Raw genomic sequence first — 21,783 nt, 5'->3', positions numbered from 1 at the left:
ATAGTGGACAGAACTTGATGGTGGGTTGGATGCAGGTCCCAAGGAAGTTTCGGAATGATCCCCTGGTTCTGGCCAGGCAGCTAGGTGGGCATCGGGGTTGCTCTCTGAGGGTGTCAGCAGAAGGGTGGCCATGCTGAGTGGCAGGGCATCTGTGGGATGGAGGTGGGAGGACACAGTGGGTCGGGGGGCACCGGGGGCACAGTCAGTCTGGGGGGCTGCTGTGTGGGGTGAGCTCATCAGGGCAGCCCCATGCCCAGGCCCCACCTGCATGGTGGCTCACAGTGCCTGTTAGCACAGCCTCGGGTGTGATGGACAGGCTGGGGTTCACTGCTCAGGACTCTCATGCTGCGTGGACCTCGGCAGGTCTGAGGTGCCTGGGACATCTGAGACGGGTGGGACCTGAGTCCTGGGCTGCCCTCAGACCTCTGCTGTTGGAGGATTTGCCTCAAAGTACTTCTTCCAAACCCTGGCCCCTTTGAGTCACACCTGGGCCTCCTGGGGGGGCACTGGTCCCAAGTCAGGAGCTTGGGACCCCTCCCAAGGGTTCCCATCCTCTTGGCAAAGCTCAAATGGCTCTCCAGGGTAGGAATTCCAGGAACCAGGACCAATTCTTTCAGGCACCACCTGAGGACACCAAGCAGCCCTGGCGCCTCAGCAAGAGGGCTTCCTCCACCCCCTGTTCTGATGCTGAGCACCGTCGCCGCTCACAGGAAGAGCAGCCAGGCACCAGGTCCCCGAGCCAGCTTACCGAGCTGACCACAGCTGCTCACCATTCCTCCAGCCAGCCCCACCCACATCCCCAGCATCAGTGTCCCTCCTTCCATCTCAGGCCCTTCTCCTGGCTCAGCCGCCTGGGAGCCGCCTCTGCACCCATGTCCACTCTGTTCTTCCAGCCCAGCCCTCTCCTCTGATCTCTAGACCATGGGCCCAACTGCTGCAGGACATCTCCATGTGGATGTCCTGCCAGCACATCTGTGCTGTGTCTGGGGCCACACGTGCCACAGACAGGTTTCATCACCTTTCCCCATTGTGTCTTCTCCGGGATCCGCCATCCTCAGAGCCCATGCTGGAAACCCGAGCCAGCTCCCACTCGCCTCCCTCGCTTTTCCCCTCCCAAGCCCTGGCGGCCCTGCCTCTCCCATGTCCTTCTTCCTTCCTTTCTCCCTCTCCAGCCTCTCACTGAGCATCCCCATGGCCTTCCTAAAACTGTGCCATGCCTGCCTCCATGTCAGCCCTGTAGTGGCTCCCACTGCATTCAGAAAAACTCCCAGCTCTCGTCTTCATGGACAGGCCCCTCTGTCCCCACCACTTGGTTCATGGAGCCCCAGCCCTTCTGAGCCTCTGCACCTGCTTGTCTGGCCCTCAGCGCCCCCACAGGCTCCCCCTTGCCTCTAGGCCTTCACTCTTGTGCACTTGCTGCTCCATCAGCCACAATGCCCTTCCCGTTCTTTTTGGCCCTCCTAGCTCCTGCTGGCCCTGTTAGGTGCAGCTCAGGGCCACTTCTTCCAGGAAGGACTCCTGACTCTGAGGCTGCTCGTGTGGGGCTCTGTTTGCCTCTCTGCTCGGGGGCTCCCCAAGACCAGGGCTGGGTCTCGTCTCTGGACCCAGCCCCAGCCCAGCCCCAGAGGAGCTGTTGCTCACCAGGAGTGAAATGAATGACCCGAGGCCAGTTCATCTTTCAGGCTGGACAGTGCCCCCTCCCAGTGGCCTTCCCTGATACAGACACCCACTTGGTCTGGGGGGCAGGCAGTGACTTTGTGAGCAGCCCGCTCTGCTCTCAGCCTGCACCGAGCCCTGCCCCGGGCCTACCTGCCCTGGGCTACCTGCCGTGTCCAGGTCAGTGGGGTTGGCAGGGCCTCCACCCTCGTGTGGGGCTGGGGTGCAGCGCCTTCCAGCCTCCTCTTCCCCGGCTCCCCTTCTCTCTGTACCTCCTGCCTTGGGCTTTCCTGGGGCAGGAGAGGGCTGAGACAGCACCGAGACAGCTTGTTAGTGGCACTCAAGGTCCTAACCGTTTCCTGGGGAGTCTTGGCTGGGCTGTGGCCTCCATGAAAATCTCCCTTTGGTGGTCTGCATTGCAGCTCCCGGCTCCCGACCCGGGCTGGGCGCATAAATCACCCTGCTTGGCGCGGTTCTCACTATCCCCCTCCAGACCGGCCTGCCCCCGCCCTCAGGCCCACTCAGGCCTGGTTCCCAGGCAGGCCCCGGCCCAGGGCTCCGGCCCAGGCCCCCCCACCCGGCGAGCCTGCAGGATGCCCCTCCACCGCAGTCTTGCGGCCGGGCGAGGCACCCTCGCCCATCCGCGGCACCCTCGGGGCAGTAAATATTATATTACTACAGGGTGTGCAGTACGTGACCTGAGACAGGCCCCGGGGCTTAAGTTTCCTGAGATGGAGTTTGCGTACTGCTCCCCCCACCCTAAAAATTCAATTAAAAAAAATAACAGGAAAAATGTAGTGCGCCGAGGGCCTGCCAGAGCGGTGTATCTGGCGGCGGCGGTGCCGCTGCGCTCCGGCGGTAATTGGTTCTGCATAGCTCGGGGAAATTGGCAGAAAAATAAATCAGCCGGGAGCCCGGAGTCAGACGCTGCCGGGAGGGGCGGGGGAAGGGGGTGCGAGGGTGGGAGCAGACCTGGTGGAGCGGGTTTGACTGATGTCCTGTTTGGGAGTCAGGAGGGGGCGGGGGCAGGGCAGCCTCAATACCTCCGGGACAGTCTAGGGGGTCCTGCTTGGTGAGGGAGAGCACGGGCGCCTCCGCCCCATCCTGCACGACCTTGTGTGCGTACTGACCCGAGGCTGGCGATGGTGAGGAGCGCGGTGAGGGACTTCTAGGGAGCCTCCGTGGGACGGGGGCTCAGAGTCCTTTGCCTCCAAGCAGGACTAGTTTAAACCTACCCTCTCACCCAGGGCACAGGACTGCGTTTCTGGGACTGCGTGTACCCTCCCACCTCCTCCCCAAAGGCTTTCCAAAGCAAAGGGTTCTGGGAAGGGTGTTGTGGGGCCGCCCTGGGTGGACACATCTGTATTACTGGCTGCGGGCCTCCTCACAGCGTCTGCAGTGGCTCGTCAGGGGTCCATAAATTTTTCTTCTTTAAGAATGTGTGCATGCAACACAGAATGGATTTGTTTCAGCAGAGGGCAACCTAGTGCTCCGGCCTCTGTTTCAGGAGGATCCAGGGGGCAGGGGAGGGATCCTCTGGCCTCTCTGAGAGCTTGCAGTCAGTTGGGGAGATCGGGACACACGTGCAAAAGAACTCACCAGACTGGTGGTTGAGGATAAGTTCCAAACAGGCAGCCTTAGAATAAAGGGCTGGGTGGCTTCAGAGTGGGAGGCATTCGGGCTGATGTGGTTAGGGAGGGCTTCCTGGAGGAGGTGAGGATCGGGCACACCACACGGAGATGACTGAATGTGGATCAAGCTGGAGAAGGCACCCAGCAGACAGGCTGAGGTGTGGGACCTGTTGTGAGGGCCATGCCCATGCGTGTATACACGTGTGTGTGCGCATGTGTCGCATGCACCTGGACCTGAGTGAGCCCTGGGCTCCTGCTCATCAGGTACATTCTATCTGTCTGTCCCTCACAGCCAGCCCCTGGGTGATGTCCATGAGATACCCTCTGCCACCCACCTGGACCAGTATCTGTACCGGCTGCGTACCCGTCACCTGAGCCAAATCACTGAGGCTGCCCTGGCTTTGAAGCTTGGCCGCAGCGAGCTCCCTGCTGCCCTGGAGCAGGCTGAGGACTGGCTCCTGCGTCTTCGTTCTCTGGCAGAGGAGGTAGTTAATCCTGCAAGGTGCCTTTCTTCTTCTGCCCTCCGGCTGCCTGGAACATCAGAACTGGGAGGGACAGGGGGACTGTCTGGACCATGATCCAACCCTGACTCCATTGTTGGGTGACCTTGGGCAGGTGACTTAACCTCTCTGAGCTCAATGTTCCCATTCGCAGGAGGAGGAGAGAGGATGCAACAGGATAATGGGAGTTATGGGGCCCAGCACAGAGCCTGGCACATAGTAGGTGCTCAATTAATTGCCTCTGCCTGTCAAAGTATGTCAGTGACAGAGCTGAAACCAGAACCCGGGATGCCTGGCTCTAGGTCCAGTGCTGGAGCCTGCTTCCTCTGGGACCCGACTCCTTCTTCCTGCCAACCAGTGCCTGTCTGTACCTGGCCTCCAACCTGCCTCTCATGGGCCCTGTGTTTCCTGCTCTCCTGGGTGCCTCTGAGCCCCAGGCCCGGGGAAGCTGCATTTGCACTAACTCTGAGCTTTGCCATGTCTAATCAGAGAGAACTGGCTCCAGTCTGTCTTTAGGAACAATTTTCCCCACCTGTGTACCCTCCCCACCAAGGTCTGGGAGGCCAGACGCATTCACCCAGTTCCCCACCAAGCAGGCAGGCCACGGATTTGTCCAGAATGAGGAAAAAGGTCTGCTCATAAGTGGTGGGCAGGCATACTACTGCTCACTCTGACCACAGCCCTGCGGGACCCCAGGGAGGAGGTGGGGGTGATGAGGAAGGGTTTCCCCAGGAGTGTGTGGAGAAGGGCAGGGCTGGGAGGGGCTGCGGGGGGGATAAGCTGGTGAAAGGGAGGGGATACAGGAGGCGGGACAGGCTGCTCAGGACGGGATGTGAGTCCCTGGAGTCAGCCTTGGATGCCTCGCTGCACGGGGCCTGGAGGCACAGGCCAGTTCCCTGGCACACACTGTGTTGCTCAGCAGGGGACCAGCCCCTCACGGTGGCCGTGTACAGTTCCTCAGGCTGGTCACAGGCTGCCCTCTGTAATCTTGGCCCGGACTGACCCCTGACCTCTTTGCTCTTAGGTCTGGGGTGGAGCCTGAGAATGTGCATTTTTAACAAGTTCACAGGAGCTGCTGCTGCTGCTCCGGGGCCACACTTTGAGAACCCCTGGAAGAGTGGTTAGGAACACATACTTGGAGTCAGGAGAACCTTGGTTGGTTCCTAACTCTCTAAGCCTGAATTTCCTCACCTGTCCAGTGGGGATGCCCGTCCTGCCTCCCGGGCTCGCTGTGGGGATTAAGTGAAACGGCACCTGGGCTTACATCCTAAGTGCTCCGGGAGGTCAGCTCAGCAGTCGCCCTGCGTAGACACCCCTCCCACGTCGAGCACACTTTGCTCGCCATCCTTGGCACAGATGGACCCTTACCCAGCCAGCCTTCTCTCCAGAGCGGGCAGCTGGGAGCAGCTGTCACCGCTAGAGGCCCTGCGTGGCTTGGGGCCTTGCAGTTTTGTTCTGGGCTAATCGCCGTGTCTTCAGGCCCCAAGGGCCCCTGCTGTTGGAGGGAGGAGGAATGAGTGTGCTCTGGGAAGGGGCATGCGTACCTTCTGTGGATGGGCTGCTGCCTTCAGGGCTGTGGAAGGGGGCTGATATCCTAAGCGTAATGTCATCTCCCTGGCCAAATCTGCCTCCGATGTTTGCCCGCTGGGAACATCTACCCAGTAGAGAGGACCTAGGATAGTAAGCTCTGAGCTCCAGGTAGGAATGTCTCTTCCCAGAAACGTGTACTTAGCCCAGTAACTTTTGGCAGCTTTTCCTGTGAGCTGGGGGCAGCCTCATGCTCTGTCCTCTGGGGTTCACGGCTGCTCAAGACAGACAGCAGTCAGCTCTGGGAGGTCCAGGGGAAGGCCAAGGGTGGGTGGTGTGTGGGATGGAAGCTGAGGGAGGAGAGGCCTTTGTGGCCTCTGAGTCAGAGGTCAGCTCACCGTGCGGCTGCTGGGTGTGGGCCTGGTGTGTCACCGTCCCCACCCTGACTGCCACCCTCTCTCCAGCCCCAGAACAGCCTGCCAGACATCATCATCTGGATGCTGCAAGGAGACAAGCGTGTGGCGTACCAGCGGGTGCCTGCCCACGAAGTCCTCTTCTCTCGGCGGGGTGCCAACTACTGTGGCAAGAATTGTGGGAAGCTGCAGACGATCTTTCTGAAAGTGAGTTTTCTTTTTTCCCAAGTCATGATCGTATTTTCCCATCACGAGGCCTTTATCCCACCCCTTCTACGTCCTTCTCCCATTCTCGACCTGTCTCGGAGTCCTTGGGCTATGGTTTTGGAAGGGGAGGAGGTCTTTGGGCAAAACAACTTTCCTTTTCCTCTGTCCCCCACAAAGTCCCCAGACCCCACACACCTAATCTAGAAAGTTCGCACTGGGAATAAATAAGGTGGAGTCTGTGGCCCCAGGCTGTCTGGGAGGGCTGATCCCTGAGGCTGGCTTGTCCTTCCAGGCAGGTCCCTTGTAGGGAGGTGTCAGCTCCCAGCCCCCAGCCTCTAACAGTCCTGGCACAGACCTGGCTTCCACACCCGGCCCGAGTACCCTGGACTCCACCTGCAGCCACACTGAGGCTCAGGTTCTCTTTGCTGGGAAGGCACCTGGTACCTGAGGCTTGGGGCAGGTGTGCCAAGACTTGGACCCACTGGAAAGCTGGGAGCACATAATCTTGTCCCCAGTCTTACCTAGTCCCTGCCTCTCCTTCCCTTTCTCTTTTTGTAGCATCCGTCTCTGCTCCCTCTCCTTCCACTCCCGGGGGATTGACTAGCCTTGGGGGTGAGGTGACAGGGAAGTGAGCAGGTGCTTGGGAGGGATGACCTGTCTTCCTCTCTGGGTTAATGTTGGTACACAGCCAAGGCTGCTTTGGTCAGGGGACTGTGGCCTGGTGATCAGAACACAATGTGGGGAAATCCCTCCCTGCACAATGGCTACCCAGGCCCAAGGAAACGGTCCCTCTTTGAAGGGTCGCCACTGAGGCTGTCTCTGCTAGGGGAGGAGTGGCCCTGGGAAGCCAGCGACTTACCACTTCCTGTTCACTCCATATGGCTCTGCTACCATTCAAGGCCTCGCTGGCCTGAACTGCCTGGCCTTCATCCCAGCCTGGCCAGATCCCCACAGCCCCTTTGCTCTCCACCTACCCCTTCCCGACATCTCTCCTCCCACCTCAGCTCTTTTGCGACGTCATTGTTGACTAACATTAGCCTCCAACCCTCCGAGTAGAGCCCTCTGTGTGACCGTTGGTTGACCCATTCATACGTTGGCTGGTCTTTCTTGTCACTCCCTGGGATGGGTAAAGGGGACAGGCTTCAGCAGCACAGTGAATGCAGACAGGTTGCCAGGGCTGGCTAGAGCTCTGTGTGGCCTTGGACATGTTGCCTAACCTCTCTGAACTATCTTCTGTCTTGCCCATGAAATGAGGGCAAGGCTGCCAACTTCTGAGGTTTTGAGGATGAATTAGGTAACATAGATAATAGGTCTTGCTGGAACTGGGTGATCAGTGGATATTAGTTTCTCTCCCCTCCTTTTCCCTTTTCCTTTTGGGGAGCCCCATTGCTCCATAAATACCATGACTAGAGACCTACTTGAGGCCAGGGATGAGCAAATACGTGCACATAGGGTCATTGGTACTTCGGAGAAGAGGCCAGCTTTGCCCAGAAGGGGGATCGTGTGTGTGCGTGTGTGTGTGTGTCTGTTAGGCAGTGGGCTGCCCCCTTCCTCCTGCTCACATGCCACCTGAGGCATGTTCCCCGTGAGATCCTAACTTCTGAGAATGTCCTTCCTGAGCCAGCTCCTCGCCTAGTGGTGCAGAAAGGAATGGAAGTCAAGGAGCGGCCACATCTGAGTGGGCTGCCTGGGGAAGGCTGTCTGGTGAGAGTGGCCATGGGGCTGCAGAGGCGGCCTTGCCTGGAGGACTCGCTGGGATGGCATCAGCTCTAGGTTCTGACCTCTTGGCCATATAGCCACAGGGAAATGCAAACTGAAAAATTTCCCTGATTCCAAGCAAAAAAAAAAAAAAAAAGATATAGAATTATTTCTCGAAGTCTTCCCCACTGAGTTTATGAGCCCCGCCAGTAGCTCCTGAGCAAGCTCTACAAAAATGTTGGCAGCAAGCAGAGACCAAGAAAACATTGGTGTTTCTTAACTTAAACCAAAGTTGGAAAAAATGAGCACCAGCAGAGAGGGAGAGGAGCCCCAAACTAGACATTTCTTTATTTGCTGTTGCTATTTTGGGTCCGGCAGGCTGGCCCCGTCTGGGGGAGGACAGGGGAGAGTGAGGGGGGACGGGGGAAGTGGGGGTGAGGCATTCCTGCCATCTCCCTGGGGCTGGCGGTTTGGAGGGGAAAAGGCAGCTAGCCACCTGGGGGAGAGTGGGGACGTTTCCAGGGCTGTGACACGTGAGATTGGGGCCCCCTCCAGGCCTACCGAGGGTGAACCCAGAGAAGAGGCTGGGTCTGCAGTGGGGAGGTGTGAGGTGGTTTCCACGCTGGCATGTCCTGCAACACCCCGCCCCCCACCCCAAGCCTCCACCTGCCCCGAGCTCTCCCTCCAGGGATCCAGGCCTCCCCCACCAGCTTGGGACCCCCCTACATCAGCCTCCCTTTCCTCTTCTGAACCCTCCAAAACTCCTTTCTCTCACTTGGCTCTCTGTCCCAGAGGACATGTTTCTTGCGCATACACACTAGGCCCAGGTACTTAATGTGTTACTTCCTCTAGGGGACAATGTGTTCTTCTAAGAGTGAGGTACCTCTGCTCCCTAGGCCATGTCTGACCTTTGGTTTCAATCGAATGGTGAAGTAATTCTGGAGAGTAATTTTTTTATGTTGGGGTATTGTGGTTATTCCATTTTGGCAGAGCTTGTGAAAGTTTCAGGATAAAAAGCTGCTAAAGACCAGTGAATAGCGGTTAACATGCTGATAAGCACTTAAAAGGGTAGGGATATTAGATGATATACTAACCAAAAAAAAAATGCTGAAAATGAATGGGGAGGTTTTAATTTATTTCCCTTCCACATCTGTATCACTGTATCTCCTTTAGGGACAAGTTCTAGAACTGTACTGTCCAATAGGGTAGCCACATATGGCTCTTTACATTCACATTAATTAAAATTAAGTAAAACTAAAAATTCAGCTCTGTAGTCACACTGGCCACATTGCAAGTGCTCAGGAGCTGCATGGGCTAGTGACTACCATATTGGATGGTGCAGATATAAACCAGTTTCATCATGGCAGAAAGTTCCATTGGCAGTGCTGTTCCAGAAGACAACGGAAATGAGGATATGGTGGGAGAAGGGAAGAACGAGGGATCCTGGTCTCCACATGGCCCCTCTCTGCAGAGAGCTGCTAGGTGGGAAGGGTGCAGTTTTCTCCTTTGATGGGAAGGGATCTTGGCAGGGGTGAGAAACTTCCCTAATTTCACACTCCCCTTCCATGAAATTCTGGTAAGTCCTCCAAGAGGGCACACACTTAATGGGGATGTCAGGCTGGTATACCCAGGCCTGAAGGACACTCCCCCACCCCAACCCTTAGCTGGGACATCCTGATCCTGAGGGGGCCTGTGGGCTTCTGTCCTTCTCTGGTACCCAGTATCCGATGGAGAAGGTGCCTGGGTCCCGAATGCCAGTGCAGATACGGGTCAAGCTCTGGTTCGGCCTCTCTGTGGATGAGAAGGAGTTCAACCAGTTCGCTGAGGGGAAGCTCTCTGTCTTTGCTGAAACGGTGAGTGCCTGCCAGCTGTCCCTGCCTCCCTCGAGAGCTGCTGTGGCCCCCACCCCGCCCGCTCACTTTCCTGTCTCCCTCTCCCTCCAGTATGAAAACCAGACCAAGCTGGCCCTGGTTGGGAACTGGGGCACGACGGGCCTCACTTACCCCAAGTTTTCTGATGTCACGGGCAAAATTAAGCTACCCAAGGACAGCTTCCGCCCCTCAACAGGCTGGACCTGGGCGGGAGATTGGTTCGTGTGTCCGGAGAAGACGTAAGTCATGGGCAGGGAGGGCTTGGGGAGGGGCAGGCCAGGCTGCCCACAGCGACCGCCCCGGCAGCTCCAGCGCTTTCCCTGAAAGGCCTTGGCTTTATTAATCCCTCTGCCTGCTCCTGCGCTGGCATAGGAGCTTCCACCCGAACGAACGCTCCGGGGACTGGGGCTCACCAGGCGGCATTCCTTCCTGGAAGGGCTCTAACAATCAGAAAGTCCCTCATTAGTAAGCCTCCATTTGGCTTTGCATCCCGTTGGTGGTGGCCCTTCCTCCAGGGCACCTCGGCACGCCCCTCACCTCCTCCACCCTTCTCCACTTGAGGCTGCTCACACGTTCCCTGGAGGGGTCCGTTCTCCCTCTCTCGGCCCCTCTCAGATCAGCAGCACCCTTCTCCTTCCACATTGCCGTCTTCCGCTTTCTCTTCTCCCTTTTACTGTTTGGTTGACATTCAACTGTGTTTTTGTTTTGTTTTGTTTTACTTTAAAAAAATTGAAGTATAAAAAAATACTTATAAAATAAAAAATTGAAGTATAACATATTATACAGTCAAGTACTCAAATTTTAAGTGTACACCTTGATAACATTTTGTGTTGTACAGCTATCTATTGAGCTTCAACTACTCATCTGGCTTTTGGTGTCTTCAGTGGGTCTCCTTTTCTCTTCTTTATTTTGGGGGATGCATTCCTTTGTCTGTGACGATCTCTATGTGTCCCTGAGTCTCCTTTTCGCTGTCTGGCCTGGTCTTTCTGCAGCTTCCTTCCCGCTCCCCTCCATCTTTCTTATTGGCTGGGGTGAGGCTGACACATGCAGGTTGGCCAAGGCCTGGGTGCTCTCCTGGAGGTGGTGGGTGGGTGGGGGTCTCTTCAGCAGAGCTCTGACTGTCCCTTCCCTGTAGCCTCCTCCATGACACTGATGCTGGTCATCTGAGCTTTGTAGAGGAGGTGTTTGAGAACCAGACCCGGCTTCCTGGAGGCCAGTGGATCTACATGAGTGACAACTACACTGACGTGGTAAGGGGGCCACTCAGGGACAGGTAGGACTTGGCCGTTTGGTCTGAGGAAGGGCCTGTGGCTCAGAGAATGCTGGGACATCTTCTCCCCACCTCCCACCTCCTGAGTCTCCATTCTTTGGTTTCCACAGGGACAATGTGGGTCCAGCAGGGCAGGACACTGACTCTGAGTCACCCAGGTCCCCAGGGGCTCTGCCCTTTGGTCTGGGGCTTCGAGAATATATGTTGTCAAGTTGCATCTTTTCTGCCTCTCTGCTAATGTTCACTGTCTTCTGTCATGCTTGCCTGTCCTGTTTTGTCCTTAGAATGGGGAGAAGGTTCTTCCCAAGGATGACATTGAGTGCCCACTGGGCTGGAAGTGGGAAGATGAAGAATGGTCCACAGACCTCAATCGGGCCGTCGACGAGCAAGGTGGGCAGCCTGTGGAGCCTGGTGGGCCCCAGCCGGGCGAGCTCTCGAGGCATGCTGGTGGGGATAGCTGAATGGCAGGGCCCCTCGGCCTGGAGCACTGGCCTTCACTGGGCTACTTCACCTGGGAGGACTTCCTGAAGGCCGCCCCCTGCTTTAAGCTACGATTAGGACCAAGAGTCAGTGGCCACTCGAGAGTCTATGAGCATGCCCCAAATTGAGAGATGGTCCCAGGAGGGATGGGAATTGCTGGCCAATGAGTGATGGCTGCCCCCTCCCCCAGGCTGGGAGTACAGCATCACCATCCCCCCGGACCGGAAGCCCAGGCATTGGGTCCCTGCTGAGAAGATGTACTACACACACCGACGACGGCGCTGGGTCCGCCTGCGCAGGAGGGACCTCAGCCAGATGGAAGCGCTGAAGAGGGTAAGCCAGTAGGTGGTGGGTGGGAGTGAGCCCCTGGTTGGGGGAGGCCAGTGGGCACAGGTGCAGACCTGTGTGCACATAGACACCCGCAGGGGTGCATGAGAATGATGTGCACAGGCACAGGGGGTGCTCACAGATCACACCCAGCACACCCACAGGTGCTCACAGACAACACATCCAGGTGTCCATGACCTCTCGAGGGGGTTACATGCAGAGTTCACACAGGCCTGGAAGGTAAAGGCATCCATGGAATGCGTGTTAGGCTGGGTTTCCTAGAGGCAGAGTCTAAGATGTGGACTTGGCTGCATGTTGTCGAGGCAGTACTCTCAGGAATGTGAGGAGCAGGACGTGGCCTCAGGCGGTCAGCTTTGGCCTGAGCTGAGGCCTGGGAGGGGTGAGCCTTGAGCATCACAGAATCGTCCTCACCTGGAGGCGAGCGGCTGGGGCTTACACCCTCTTAGCTGCCTGTCATTGGCTGAGGGCTGCTGGGATGCATATGCTGGGGCACATACCTGCCTCCCCAGCGAGGTGGCTCTCTTCAGCCATGGAATTCCCTGGAGCAGGGGGTCTGTGGGAGCTGGGAGCCTCCGACACTCATGGCAGCGGGGAATGGGTGCACAGAACGTGCCAGCTGGCCAAGGGGTCAGGGTGGGCCTCATAGGCATTCACACAGTGGGAGCACACGTGCCCCAGTGGGGCACAGACACCACAGGACACCCACACGCCCATAGTGCATGTGGACGAGCACACACGAGCACACACACTTGCTCCAGAGTCACACAGGTGCCCACGTGCCGCACAGCCTCAGTGCCTGCCTCGGCTGGACTCTCTCGGTCTATGATCTTCCTTCCTAAGCACACATTTGAATTTTGGCTCAAGAACCAGGCCTCCCCCAGTCCAGGAGTAGCCTTTGGCATGACCCAGGCTCCTTCCTCTCTTTTTGGGCACGGAGAACCTAGAGAGGGCTGTCACTGGGTCTGGGGAGGGGCAAGGCTTTTGGACAGCCAGCGTTCCTATTACCATGGACCAGACAGGCTCAACTCTTTCCCTGAGGGGCACCCAGCGGACAGAGGTGGAGCCTGGCCAGGTGCCCGTGCCTTGCCTGCTACCCCCAGACGGCATCCTTCCTGGAGAGGGGCGCGGCTGGCCTCTGGGACTGGCCTCTGTCTCTGTGCTCATGGCCCAGTCCTGAGGTGGTGTCTGAGAACACTCCCTCCTGGGATCTGACAGGGGGCTTCCAGGGCTCCATCCAGGCCTGGGAAGGGTTCCCTTGGAAAGAGTGCAGGGGACCCCTCCGCCACTGACTAGGTCTTGCCTCCAGGGGAGAAGTAGTCTGAGGGTGAGAAACGGGAGCTTTCTTCTGCCTCTGAACTGCAGACCACTTCCATTTTTATAAGCTAGGATGTGAAGAAGAAAAAGGAAATGACAAGAAAACCTTGGATTCATGACATCCACCCATAATTCAAACGAACAAGCAAGCCAGAAGCCCAGTGTTTTCTCACTGCTTCAGTCGACCTTCCCTTTCTGGTGCCTTGTTCTCCCCGCAGCCCATGGAGACTCCTTTCCCTCCTGACTTTCTCATCTAGAGTTCTTGTTGCTATAGAAGCTGCTCAAAGCCCCCTTCCTCCAGGTGGCCCTCCCAGGTTTTCCCACCTGGGGGATGCTGGTGCGGGGCTGGTGGGAAGTCATCGTGGAGGGCAGGAAGGCACAGCTGGAGCCCAGTGCAGGACTCCCCCAGCCCTCCAACTGGCCTCTGAGTCTGTCCGTTCTCCCTGCAGCACAGGCAGGCGGAGGCGGAGGGTGAGGGCTGGGAGTATGCCTCTCTCTTTGGCTGGAAGTTCCACCTTGAGTACCGCAAGACGGATGCCTTCCGCCGCCGCCGGTGGCGCCGCCGGATGGAGCCGCTGGAGAAGACGGGGCCTGCAGCTGTGTTTGCCCTCGAGGGGGCCCTGGTACGTGGGGCTGTGCTTGTCCTGGGTCGGGTGGAGTGTGTCTTGGTTTCCGAGGGCTGTTCCGGGCTGCCGTGTGTGAGGTGCAGGACCCCCAGGTTAGGGCTTTTGGATGGAACATTGGCCGGTCATCCTGGCTTCAGTGCCTGTGGGGGGGCATGTGGGGAAGGTGGGCACCCATCTGGGTGTTCTCCTACAATAAAGCAGCTCCTTTCTTGGCACCGGGAGACACACTGCTCCTTTGAGTAGTCAGGACCGGAGCAGAGTGGGAGATGGCCATGGCCGTCTGATGGGCTGACCTGTGATTGGAGCCAAGGGCCCCGGCTCTTCTTGAAGAGGCTGGCAGGCAGGAGGAGGGGCAGGGAGGCTTTGGCCTAGCCCCTGGGGGTAGCCAGAGAGGGTGAGTGACCCCAGATGTCCTTGGCTGGACATGCAGAGGCCATCTCCTGGGCATCCCCAGCAATTTTTGGGGAGAGATGTGCCTTCGAAACTGAACCCCAGCCAGGGTGGCTGTCCTGCCCCAGGGCATACTTTCTGTAGCCAGTGGAACTGGGGTTGGCTCAAGGTCATCCAGGGTCTGGGTGACAGGATCCCCAGAAGAGATGAGCAGGCACCCCTGGTCTGCCTGAGTGGGGACACTCAGGGGTAGCATACAGCCTGTCACCTGCTCTGTTGGTCTGGGGATTCTGGAGGTGGAAGGGAGGGGCCCTGAAGGAGACACCCCCTCTGAAATCCAGCCCGGACTGTGCACCTCCTGTGGGGGATTTGGGCTGGGACCCTGGGGGGCAGGTCCCACCAGCTGCACTGGCTGGCAGGGTGAGGATGTCCACGTGCAGCCCGCTATGTGTGTACGTGTATTTGGTCAGGGTCAGGGCTGGGCACTTGTCCTGAGGACAGCCCAGCTTCTAGGGCTGGGGGAGTACCGTGGGGCAGGCTCAGGGTCTGAACGGAGGGGAACAGGGAAGGGAGTGGAAGCCAGCATGGGCCTCGAGAGGGAGTGGGTCTGGGCAGGGGCATTCAGTTCTATCAGTCTCAGGCCTTGATGGTGGGCCAGGCCTAGTGGTGGCAGTGTAGGAGAGAAAACCCTCTGGGGGACAGATGACATCAGAGAAGCCTGTCATAGGCTTCAGAGGGATCACCTCTCTTGTTCTGGGGCCAAGTTGGGGGGAGGCTGAGGGGAGACACAGAGCCCTGGGCTCCCCAGGCTGCTGACTGGTCCTGGGGCCAGGACAGAGCGGGATGGGAGCAGCCGCAGCAGGGGCCCTCCAGGGGCAGGGCTGGTGTTCCCGACTCCCTTTGTTTTGGGTCAGAAAGTGGCTGGTGGTCATGTGGCTCCAGTTGAGGGATTGGGGTGTAAAGACCTTGGCAGGCCCCAGAGTCAGGGCCTGGTCTGAGAAGGCCAGGCAGGCACCCCAGGTAGCCAGGGTGTGCGTCTGTCAGACAGAACTGACACGTGCTGAGGGGAGGGGGAGGCTGTGGGCTCACATAGCTGGGAGGAGCCCAGGAGGTGCATTGGGCGCTGGGCCTGGCAGGAAATCGCGGTTCACACAGAGTCCCCAGGACTCACTCCCGTCTCAGCCTTGTCTAGCGCTGGCTCACTCTGTGTGGCAGCAAAGGTGGTGCTGGTGACGAAAGGCTGACATCATCCTTAGGGCCAGCCTGCTAGATAAAATAGCACAGCCACCTGGCACCACACTCTGCTTTCCTCCCAGCTGGAGACCCCGGCGTGCTGTCTTCTCAATAATGCCAGTAAAAGTCTCGTGCGTGACGGCCGGCTCTGCCGGGTCCTGTGCGCCAGCCAGCCCCTGCACCTGGGGAGGGAGGGAGTGTTCTGATTGGCCACCCTGGGCCATGCCCCTTCTCTGGGATTGACAGTGCCACCCAGTTGGGGAGAGGAGCTTCTGGAAAGGGGAACAAAAATCCCTGAACAGTGCTAGGCAAAGAGTTCCAGATGGCGACCAGAGGACTCTGTTCAGTGAGCAGGAGGGAGCCAGTGTGGGCTGTTGAGAGGAGGACTGCTGGTCAGAGCTGGCTGTAGGACCATCGATCAAGTAGCTATGGAGCATGGTTGGGAGGGAGAGTGTCCTGCCAGGAGACCACCAGGAGTCCTGGGTGGAGGTCCAGGATGAGGTGATCACCTGGGTGGGGGCTGTGGGACCCGGGTCGGGGAGGTGGAGAGGCCGAGCTTGGGAGGGCAGGGTCCAAGGGGCCTCAGAGGCTTGACTGAGTGGATGGTGGGGCCACTGCCATTGCCAGGCCGCGGGGTGGGGTGGGCCTGGGCTGTGATGAGTTCACGGTTGGCCCTGGCACGTCTGACACACACGGTGCGTGCTATGTGGGCAAGCAGATCTGGCGGCCGCCTGCCAGGCAGCTCAGAGTAGGGAGGCTGGGGGAAGAGGGGCCCGGTGACACGTGGATGAAGCAAGGACGGGCTCTGGGCTGGCCAGGACCTGGGGGAAGAAGGTGAGCAGGGCTGGGGACCCCATTGCCCAGCTTTTATGGCTTGGTGCCGGGAGTCTGGGGGGCACTTCCCAGAAACGGAGAAACCAACTGGTCTGTTCTTTATGCGGGAGAACGTGCCGTGAGGGATCCCTGAAATCAAGTGTGAAGTCAACAGCTGTGGACAGGTGTCTGCAATTCAAATGTGACTTGGCTGTAAAAACACAGGGAAACCCTGTGCGTCCTGGGAGAGCTTGGCTGCCAGAGGGAGCCAGAGGGAGACAGCGGTTCCAGAGGTTGGATCCTACAAACCTGGACTTGGAGGACCACAGAGTTTTGGAAAGTCTGTAGATGTGTCCCGCATTTGGACAGGGCCACGGGCCCATGTGGCAATAACTGTCTGGATGACTCCATATCTGAGTGAGCTGAGCCCCCATCAGCCCAACACACACTCACAGACACTCTCTTGCACACACACACACACACACACACACACAGAGTCTCTTGCACACTCACACTCACACACACACTCCCTTTCCATGGTCACCTTTCCATGCTTCCTGCCAGGATCCAGGACAGTCTGGGCTCCCATCATGGGGCTGGCCGTTCTTGTCCAGGGAGGTGCTGATGCCCAGCCAGGCACTGGGGCTGAAGTGTGCCCTGCACCCTGGGGCAGACGGTTGGGTGTCCTGGGTGCCAGGACCCAGCCTCCGTGCTGAGTGTTGGTCTCTGCACACTGGCCCCTGCTGCCCGTGGGTTTGGTGGGGAAGGCATGGCGGGATGGGCGAGGCTGCTGCTGGCACAGGTGTGGTTCGAATTTGGCTTCTTCTACTGACTAGCTGTGGACAGTCATGCCGTTAGCGACTCTGACACCTCACTCGTGACAGTAACGCCATCCCGGGTCATTGTAAGGATTAACGTTGATGTGTGTAAGAAATGCTTCTCAGACGTAATGCACGTAGGAGCCATCTGGGGATCTTGTTAAAATATAGACCCTTGATTCAGCGTCCAGGTGGGGCCGAGGGTCTCCAGGCCTAACAAGCCTCTGGGCGATGCCGCTGCTGCTGGGCCAGGGGCCACCTCTGAATATGGAGGATGTGCAGTTGATAGTGCATCATGCAGATGCGGGAGGGGGCCCCATTGGCCCCCCACTCAGATGCTTTTCTGAGAGAGGCAGGGTGTGTCCATGCCTGGCTGGAGGAGGTGTGTGGCCAGGGTCCTGGAGAGGGAAGCAGGGCGAGATGACGTGTTCCCCCTGCTCCTTGGTGGGAGGAAGGTGATCTTTACTTCTAATGATCCCCTGGTCTGATGCTGGAGGCCTGGTTCGGGGGAACTCCTGTCTGATTTGGAAGAGAGATGTTCACACAGGAGTGCAAATAAACCCGGTAGAATCTGCATCTTTGAAGTGCTGGAAGGTAAACTAAGAGTAATTCTGGAGCGACAGTGCCTATTGAGGGGAGGTTTCTTGGAGGAGGATGTTGGGAGGCAGACCTTGATGGGTGGGGAAAGACGGTGGGTGGTAGCCAGGTGCCTTCCTGGTAATCTGACAGTTTTGGACCAGGTCCGCGGCGCCCCTTTGCCTCCTACCAACACTTCCCCAGCCCGCACGTCCACCAGCGGGCTGGGCCTTGCTTGCCAGCTCCCCTCTGGAAGACGTCTCCTTGGAAGGCAGGCCCTGTCTGCTCATTAGCACGGGCAGCCTTTCCCTGAAACCTTCTGCAGGGGCCAAGCCTGGCTCCCTCCGCGGAGCGGGAGGCCCTGGCTCCGTCTGCTAATCGTCTGCTGTCTCCATCTCGAGCATTATTTTATTTTCGTATTATTCTTTTTCCAGCTAATATCCTGGCATTTCCAAAGACACCGGGTTTCATAATCTTCCTGGCGTTCCCAGGGAGCTGGGAAGCGGAGCACAAAGCCGCTATTATAGCGCGTTCCATCCTGCCTCCCTCTCCGCCCCACACCCCTTGCTGCCGCCGCAGCCACCACCGCCGGCTCCCACTCAGTCACCCCCTCCTGACGCCACCCGCCTCTCTGGGAACTCTGGTGACGGCTGCTGCGATGAGCTCACAGAATCCATCCCGTCGCCCTTGCCCTGGGCCTGCCCTCCACGCTCCAGGATTTTTCCAGGCCCTGCCTGTGCACTTGGCCCTGAGTGTTGGGAAGGGTTCTCTGAGATGCCCGAGCCTGGCAGGGAGGGCAGGGACAGAGACGTCGGCAACATGTGCTCAGAGCCTTGGAGATTTTTAGAGCTGGAAGGAACTTTCATGTTCTAAGGGCACGCTTGACCTGCCTCGGGAGCTGCGGGAGCACTTGAAATTGGTTGCAAAGTTGTGAGTGTGTGTGTGTGTGTGATCTGTATGTGCTTGTGTGTCTGTGATGAGTCAATTCTGGTGTAAGGTCCGTGCTTTCATTCAACTCTCCAGGGGATCCGGGACCCCAAAGAGGATAGAATTACTAAGATCTATTTTTACCACGTGCCAGAAACCTGGCTGAGAGCCGAGCTTTACACGCATCATCTCATAGTGACCCCAGAGGGCTGGATGCTATTACTAGCCCCATTTTGCAGCTGGGGAGACTGAGGCTCTAGAACTGCACTATCCCATGCAGTAGTCATGTGTGTCTATTTAGATTTACAGTTAAAGTAATCAAAAGAAGAAAATTCAGTTCCGCAGTCAGACGAGCCCCGTTTCAAGTGCTCAGTAGCCACACCCGGCTAGTGGACGGTGCAGCTACTGAACGGTTTCATCGTGGCAGAAAGTTCCATTGCACAGTGTTGCTCTACAGCGACTCTGAGCCCCGAATGTTGCCCAGAAGAAACAGGCCTGAGAAGGGGTTTGCCCAGCAGCACCGGATGATCGGTACCTGAACCAAGATCAGGACAGCGGCTCTTCTGCCATCTCCTCTGTCCCCTCTCCCCAGGTGTCTCCTGACCAGTGGCCAAACCACCAACTGGTGCTTTCACTCCCCTACATCTGCTAGGGCATACTGTCCCTGCCCCCCATAGAGGGCCCCGTGGTGGGGTCCTGGGAGGGAGAGTCGACGTGGCTGCGGCACAGCTGGCTCCAGCCCTTGGCCCTGGGCATCCTCCTCCCCACCTGACAGCCAGGCAGCCTGGCCGCCCAGGGACAGTTGGGCAGCTAAGAGGAGCTGACACCCTTCCCCTGTCCCCGGGAAGCCTCCCATTGGTTGGTGGAGGCCTGAGTCCTGAGACAGGACCCACAGAGACTGGCTCCTCCAGCCTGGGCCAGGCGGGCAGGAAAGGGTAGGTGGGCATCAGAAGTGCTGGGGAGGGGTCGGGGAGAGGCTGGTGCCAGAGAGGGGCAATTTGGGATTTGAGTTGGCTGAAAAGGATGTGAGATATGGATGCGGGAGACACATCTCTGGACCTGAACGAAGCCGTGCTGTGTGCAGGGCACCTAGGCCTGGCTCCCAGAGCCGGCACTTTGAGCAAGGGCTGCCCCTGGGAGGTGCTGGGGGGTTTGTCTCATTAGTAGCCAAGGCCCACGCTGGGGCTGGGCTGTTGGAAGGTGGCCCTGTGCATCCCTGGACTCTGTTTCCTGAACATTTGAATTGTGCACCTGTTCCCGACCTGCCATTGTGCTGGGGGGGGCAGCTTGAGGGCTGGCTCCTCTCTCCCCCGGGGCTCCCCACAAAGAAGGACAGTTTCACTAGTTCCTCTAAATGTGTGGACCCGGGTCTGCCTCACTCGGGGTTTGGATGGTGAAGTCTGGAGGGCCTGACTGCGTGTCCGCATACCTAGACAAAATGCCAGCACGTGCATGCGTGGCTGCTCAGGAGCGTGTTACATGTAGTCGGGGGATGTGTTGGGTGCCCCCGCAGTGTCATGTATGTGCATGAGGGTCTTTGTCCACCACTGCTAGGATGACTGTACGATTTATTGTTTGGTCTGGGACACTATGAATAGTCACGCAAGGAAACACGCATAAGTAGGACCATTGCAGGCACGCTGGGCCACACGGCTGTCCTAATGACCGAGGCACTTTGGCACGGGATGAAGCCTGCCTGAGTGTTCTGTGCGACCTCGGCATGTGGGGATGTGGCAATCCTGGAGGGAGACGCACCACACGCACACACGCTCGCGCCAGCCCACACGTGGCAGCGTGGATTCTCCAGGTTTCCTGATTCCACTCTCAGCTCCCCAGGGGCCAGCTGGTAGTTTTGCGAGGAGTTTAGCAGCTGCTTCCAAGCCCTGGCTCCAGCTGTAAATTAAATGGGGTTGCACCCTCGCCTGCTATTCCACTTAAGGTTGCAATCAGCCCTGATTAGGAAGGGAGTCTGTGTGTTCCTGCGTTCCATTCCCTCTTTTAAAGGGTTTTCCTCCTTTGGCCCAGCTTGTTGGCCTGTGAGGGGTTTCCCTGCACGCTGAGGCTGGGGCAGCCAGGGCAGTGAAGAGGGCCCCGGGCTCCCCACAGCCCTGACTTGGCACTCAGCCCTCTGCGGCTCCAGAGCCCTGCTCAGGTGCTCTGAGCTCTGACAAGGAAGCAGGAGTCTGGGAAGAGCCCTGAGGGTGGGCAGGGAGACCCCCGGTTCTGCTGGCTAATTTGCTGTGTAGCCCCAGGGAAGACATTAACCTCTCTGGGCCCCAGTTTTCTTGCTTATCAGATAAGAATGATGATAACACAGCAAAAATAATAACCTCCCGTTATGGAGCAGGGGTCAGCAAACTAAGGCCAGTGGGCCAAATCTGGACCTTTGCCTGTTTTTGTAAATAAGGCTTAATTGGCACATAGCCAATGCTCATTCATCTCTGCATTGTCTGTAACTGCTTTTGTGCTACAAGGGCAGCAGGATAGTTGCAACGGAGACCATATGGCCCACCACGGCAAAGGTCTGTACCACCTCGCCTTTTTCTGTTTTGTTGTTGAGACAGAGTCTCACTCTGTTGTCTGGACTAGAGTGCCGTGGCGTCAGCCCAGCTCACAGCAACCTCAAACTCCTGGGCTCAAGCGATCCTCCTGCCTCAGCCTCCCGAGTAGCTGGGACTACAGACATATGCCACCATGCCTGACTAATTTTTTCTATTTTTAGTTGTCTGGCTAATTTCTTTCTATTTTTAGTAGAGACGGGGTCTCGCTCTTGCTCAGGCTGGTCTTGAACTCCTGAGCTCAAGCAATATTCCTGCCTCAGCCTCCCAGAGTGCTAGGATTACAGGCGTGAGCCACTGTGCCTGGCCCACGTGGCCTTTTATAGACAAGGTCTGTCAGCTCCTGTTTGAGGGCACATACCATGGGTTGCCATTGCCTCTGCCTTGTTTACGTAGTATCTCATTTAACCCTTCCAGCAATCCTGGGTGTTAGGTTCTATTAGTGCTCCCATTTTACAAATAAGCAAACTGAGGCACAGAGAAGACAATAATTATTTAGCCGTGTTTCCTCCCATGAATACTGTGAAAAGTCTTATGGATAATGGCTGGGTTGTACAGGGTTCATAGCAGTCTACCCTGCCTTGCTGTGTTGGCATTTGGATGTCCCTGCAAAGCTGACAGTTAAGGTAGTGCAGAGCTGGAAGGTCACCCTAGGACTGTGCTGGTCAATGTTTATCAAGCAGCTCTCCAGAAAAAATAAAACAAAACAATCCTGAGCCCTGGTTTGTAGCATTTGCTGAATTCCGTGGTGTAAATACACCTGCCGTGGCTGATTGCAGGCCAGCAAGGTGGCACCACTGCACGTGGAGCTGGGAAGAGATGGGCAGTAGCACACTGGTCCCTCCATCACACAGGTACGTGGACAGAAGTCACCCTAGGAGCAGAGGGACTAGTAAAAGATGATGAAATAATGAGAATGAGTTCGAG

The 21,783-nt window shown here is 57.6% G+C and overlaps 1 protein-coding gene across 18 annotated transcripts in view; it reads left to right on the top strand.

The window, feature by feature from the left end:
* The window catches only part of DYSF (dysferlin), a 205,562-nt gene that overhangs the window by 89,298 nt on the left and 94,481 nt on the right, over positions 1 to 21,783 (top strand). For all 18 annotated transcript variants that reach the window (XM_012646473.1, XM_012646484.1, XM_012646482.1 and 15 more), the window contains 8 exons: positions 3,580 to 3,772; positions 5,779 to 5,934; positions 9,354 to 9,485; positions 9,576 to 9,742; positions 10,639 to 10,753; positions 11,058 to 11,163; positions 11,444 to 11,586; positions 13,365 to 13,538. In XM_012646473.1, coding sequence (XP_012501927.1) covers positions 3,580 to 3,772; positions 5,779 to 5,934; positions 9,354 to 9,485; positions 9,576 to 9,742; positions 10,639 to 10,753; positions 11,058 to 11,163; positions 11,444 to 11,586; positions 13,365 to 13,538 — 1,186 coding nt within the window. The remainder of the gene's footprint in view (positions 1 to 3,579; positions 3,773 to 5,778; positions 5,935 to 9,353; positions 9,486 to 9,575; positions 9,743 to 10,638; positions 10,754 to 11,057; positions 11,164 to 11,443; positions 11,587 to 13,364; positions 13,539 to 21,783) is intronic.

Source organism: Propithecus coquereli, unplaced genomic scaffold (assembly GCF_000956105.1).
Source record: "Propithecus coquereli isolate 6110/MARCELLA unplaced genomic scaffold, Pcoq_1.0 Scaffold243, whole genome shotgun sequence".
NCBI lineage: Eukaryota > Metazoa > Chordata > Mammalia > Primates > Indriidae > Propithecus > Propithecus coquereli.
This window is presented reverse-complemented; position numbering and strand designations above follow the sequence as displayed.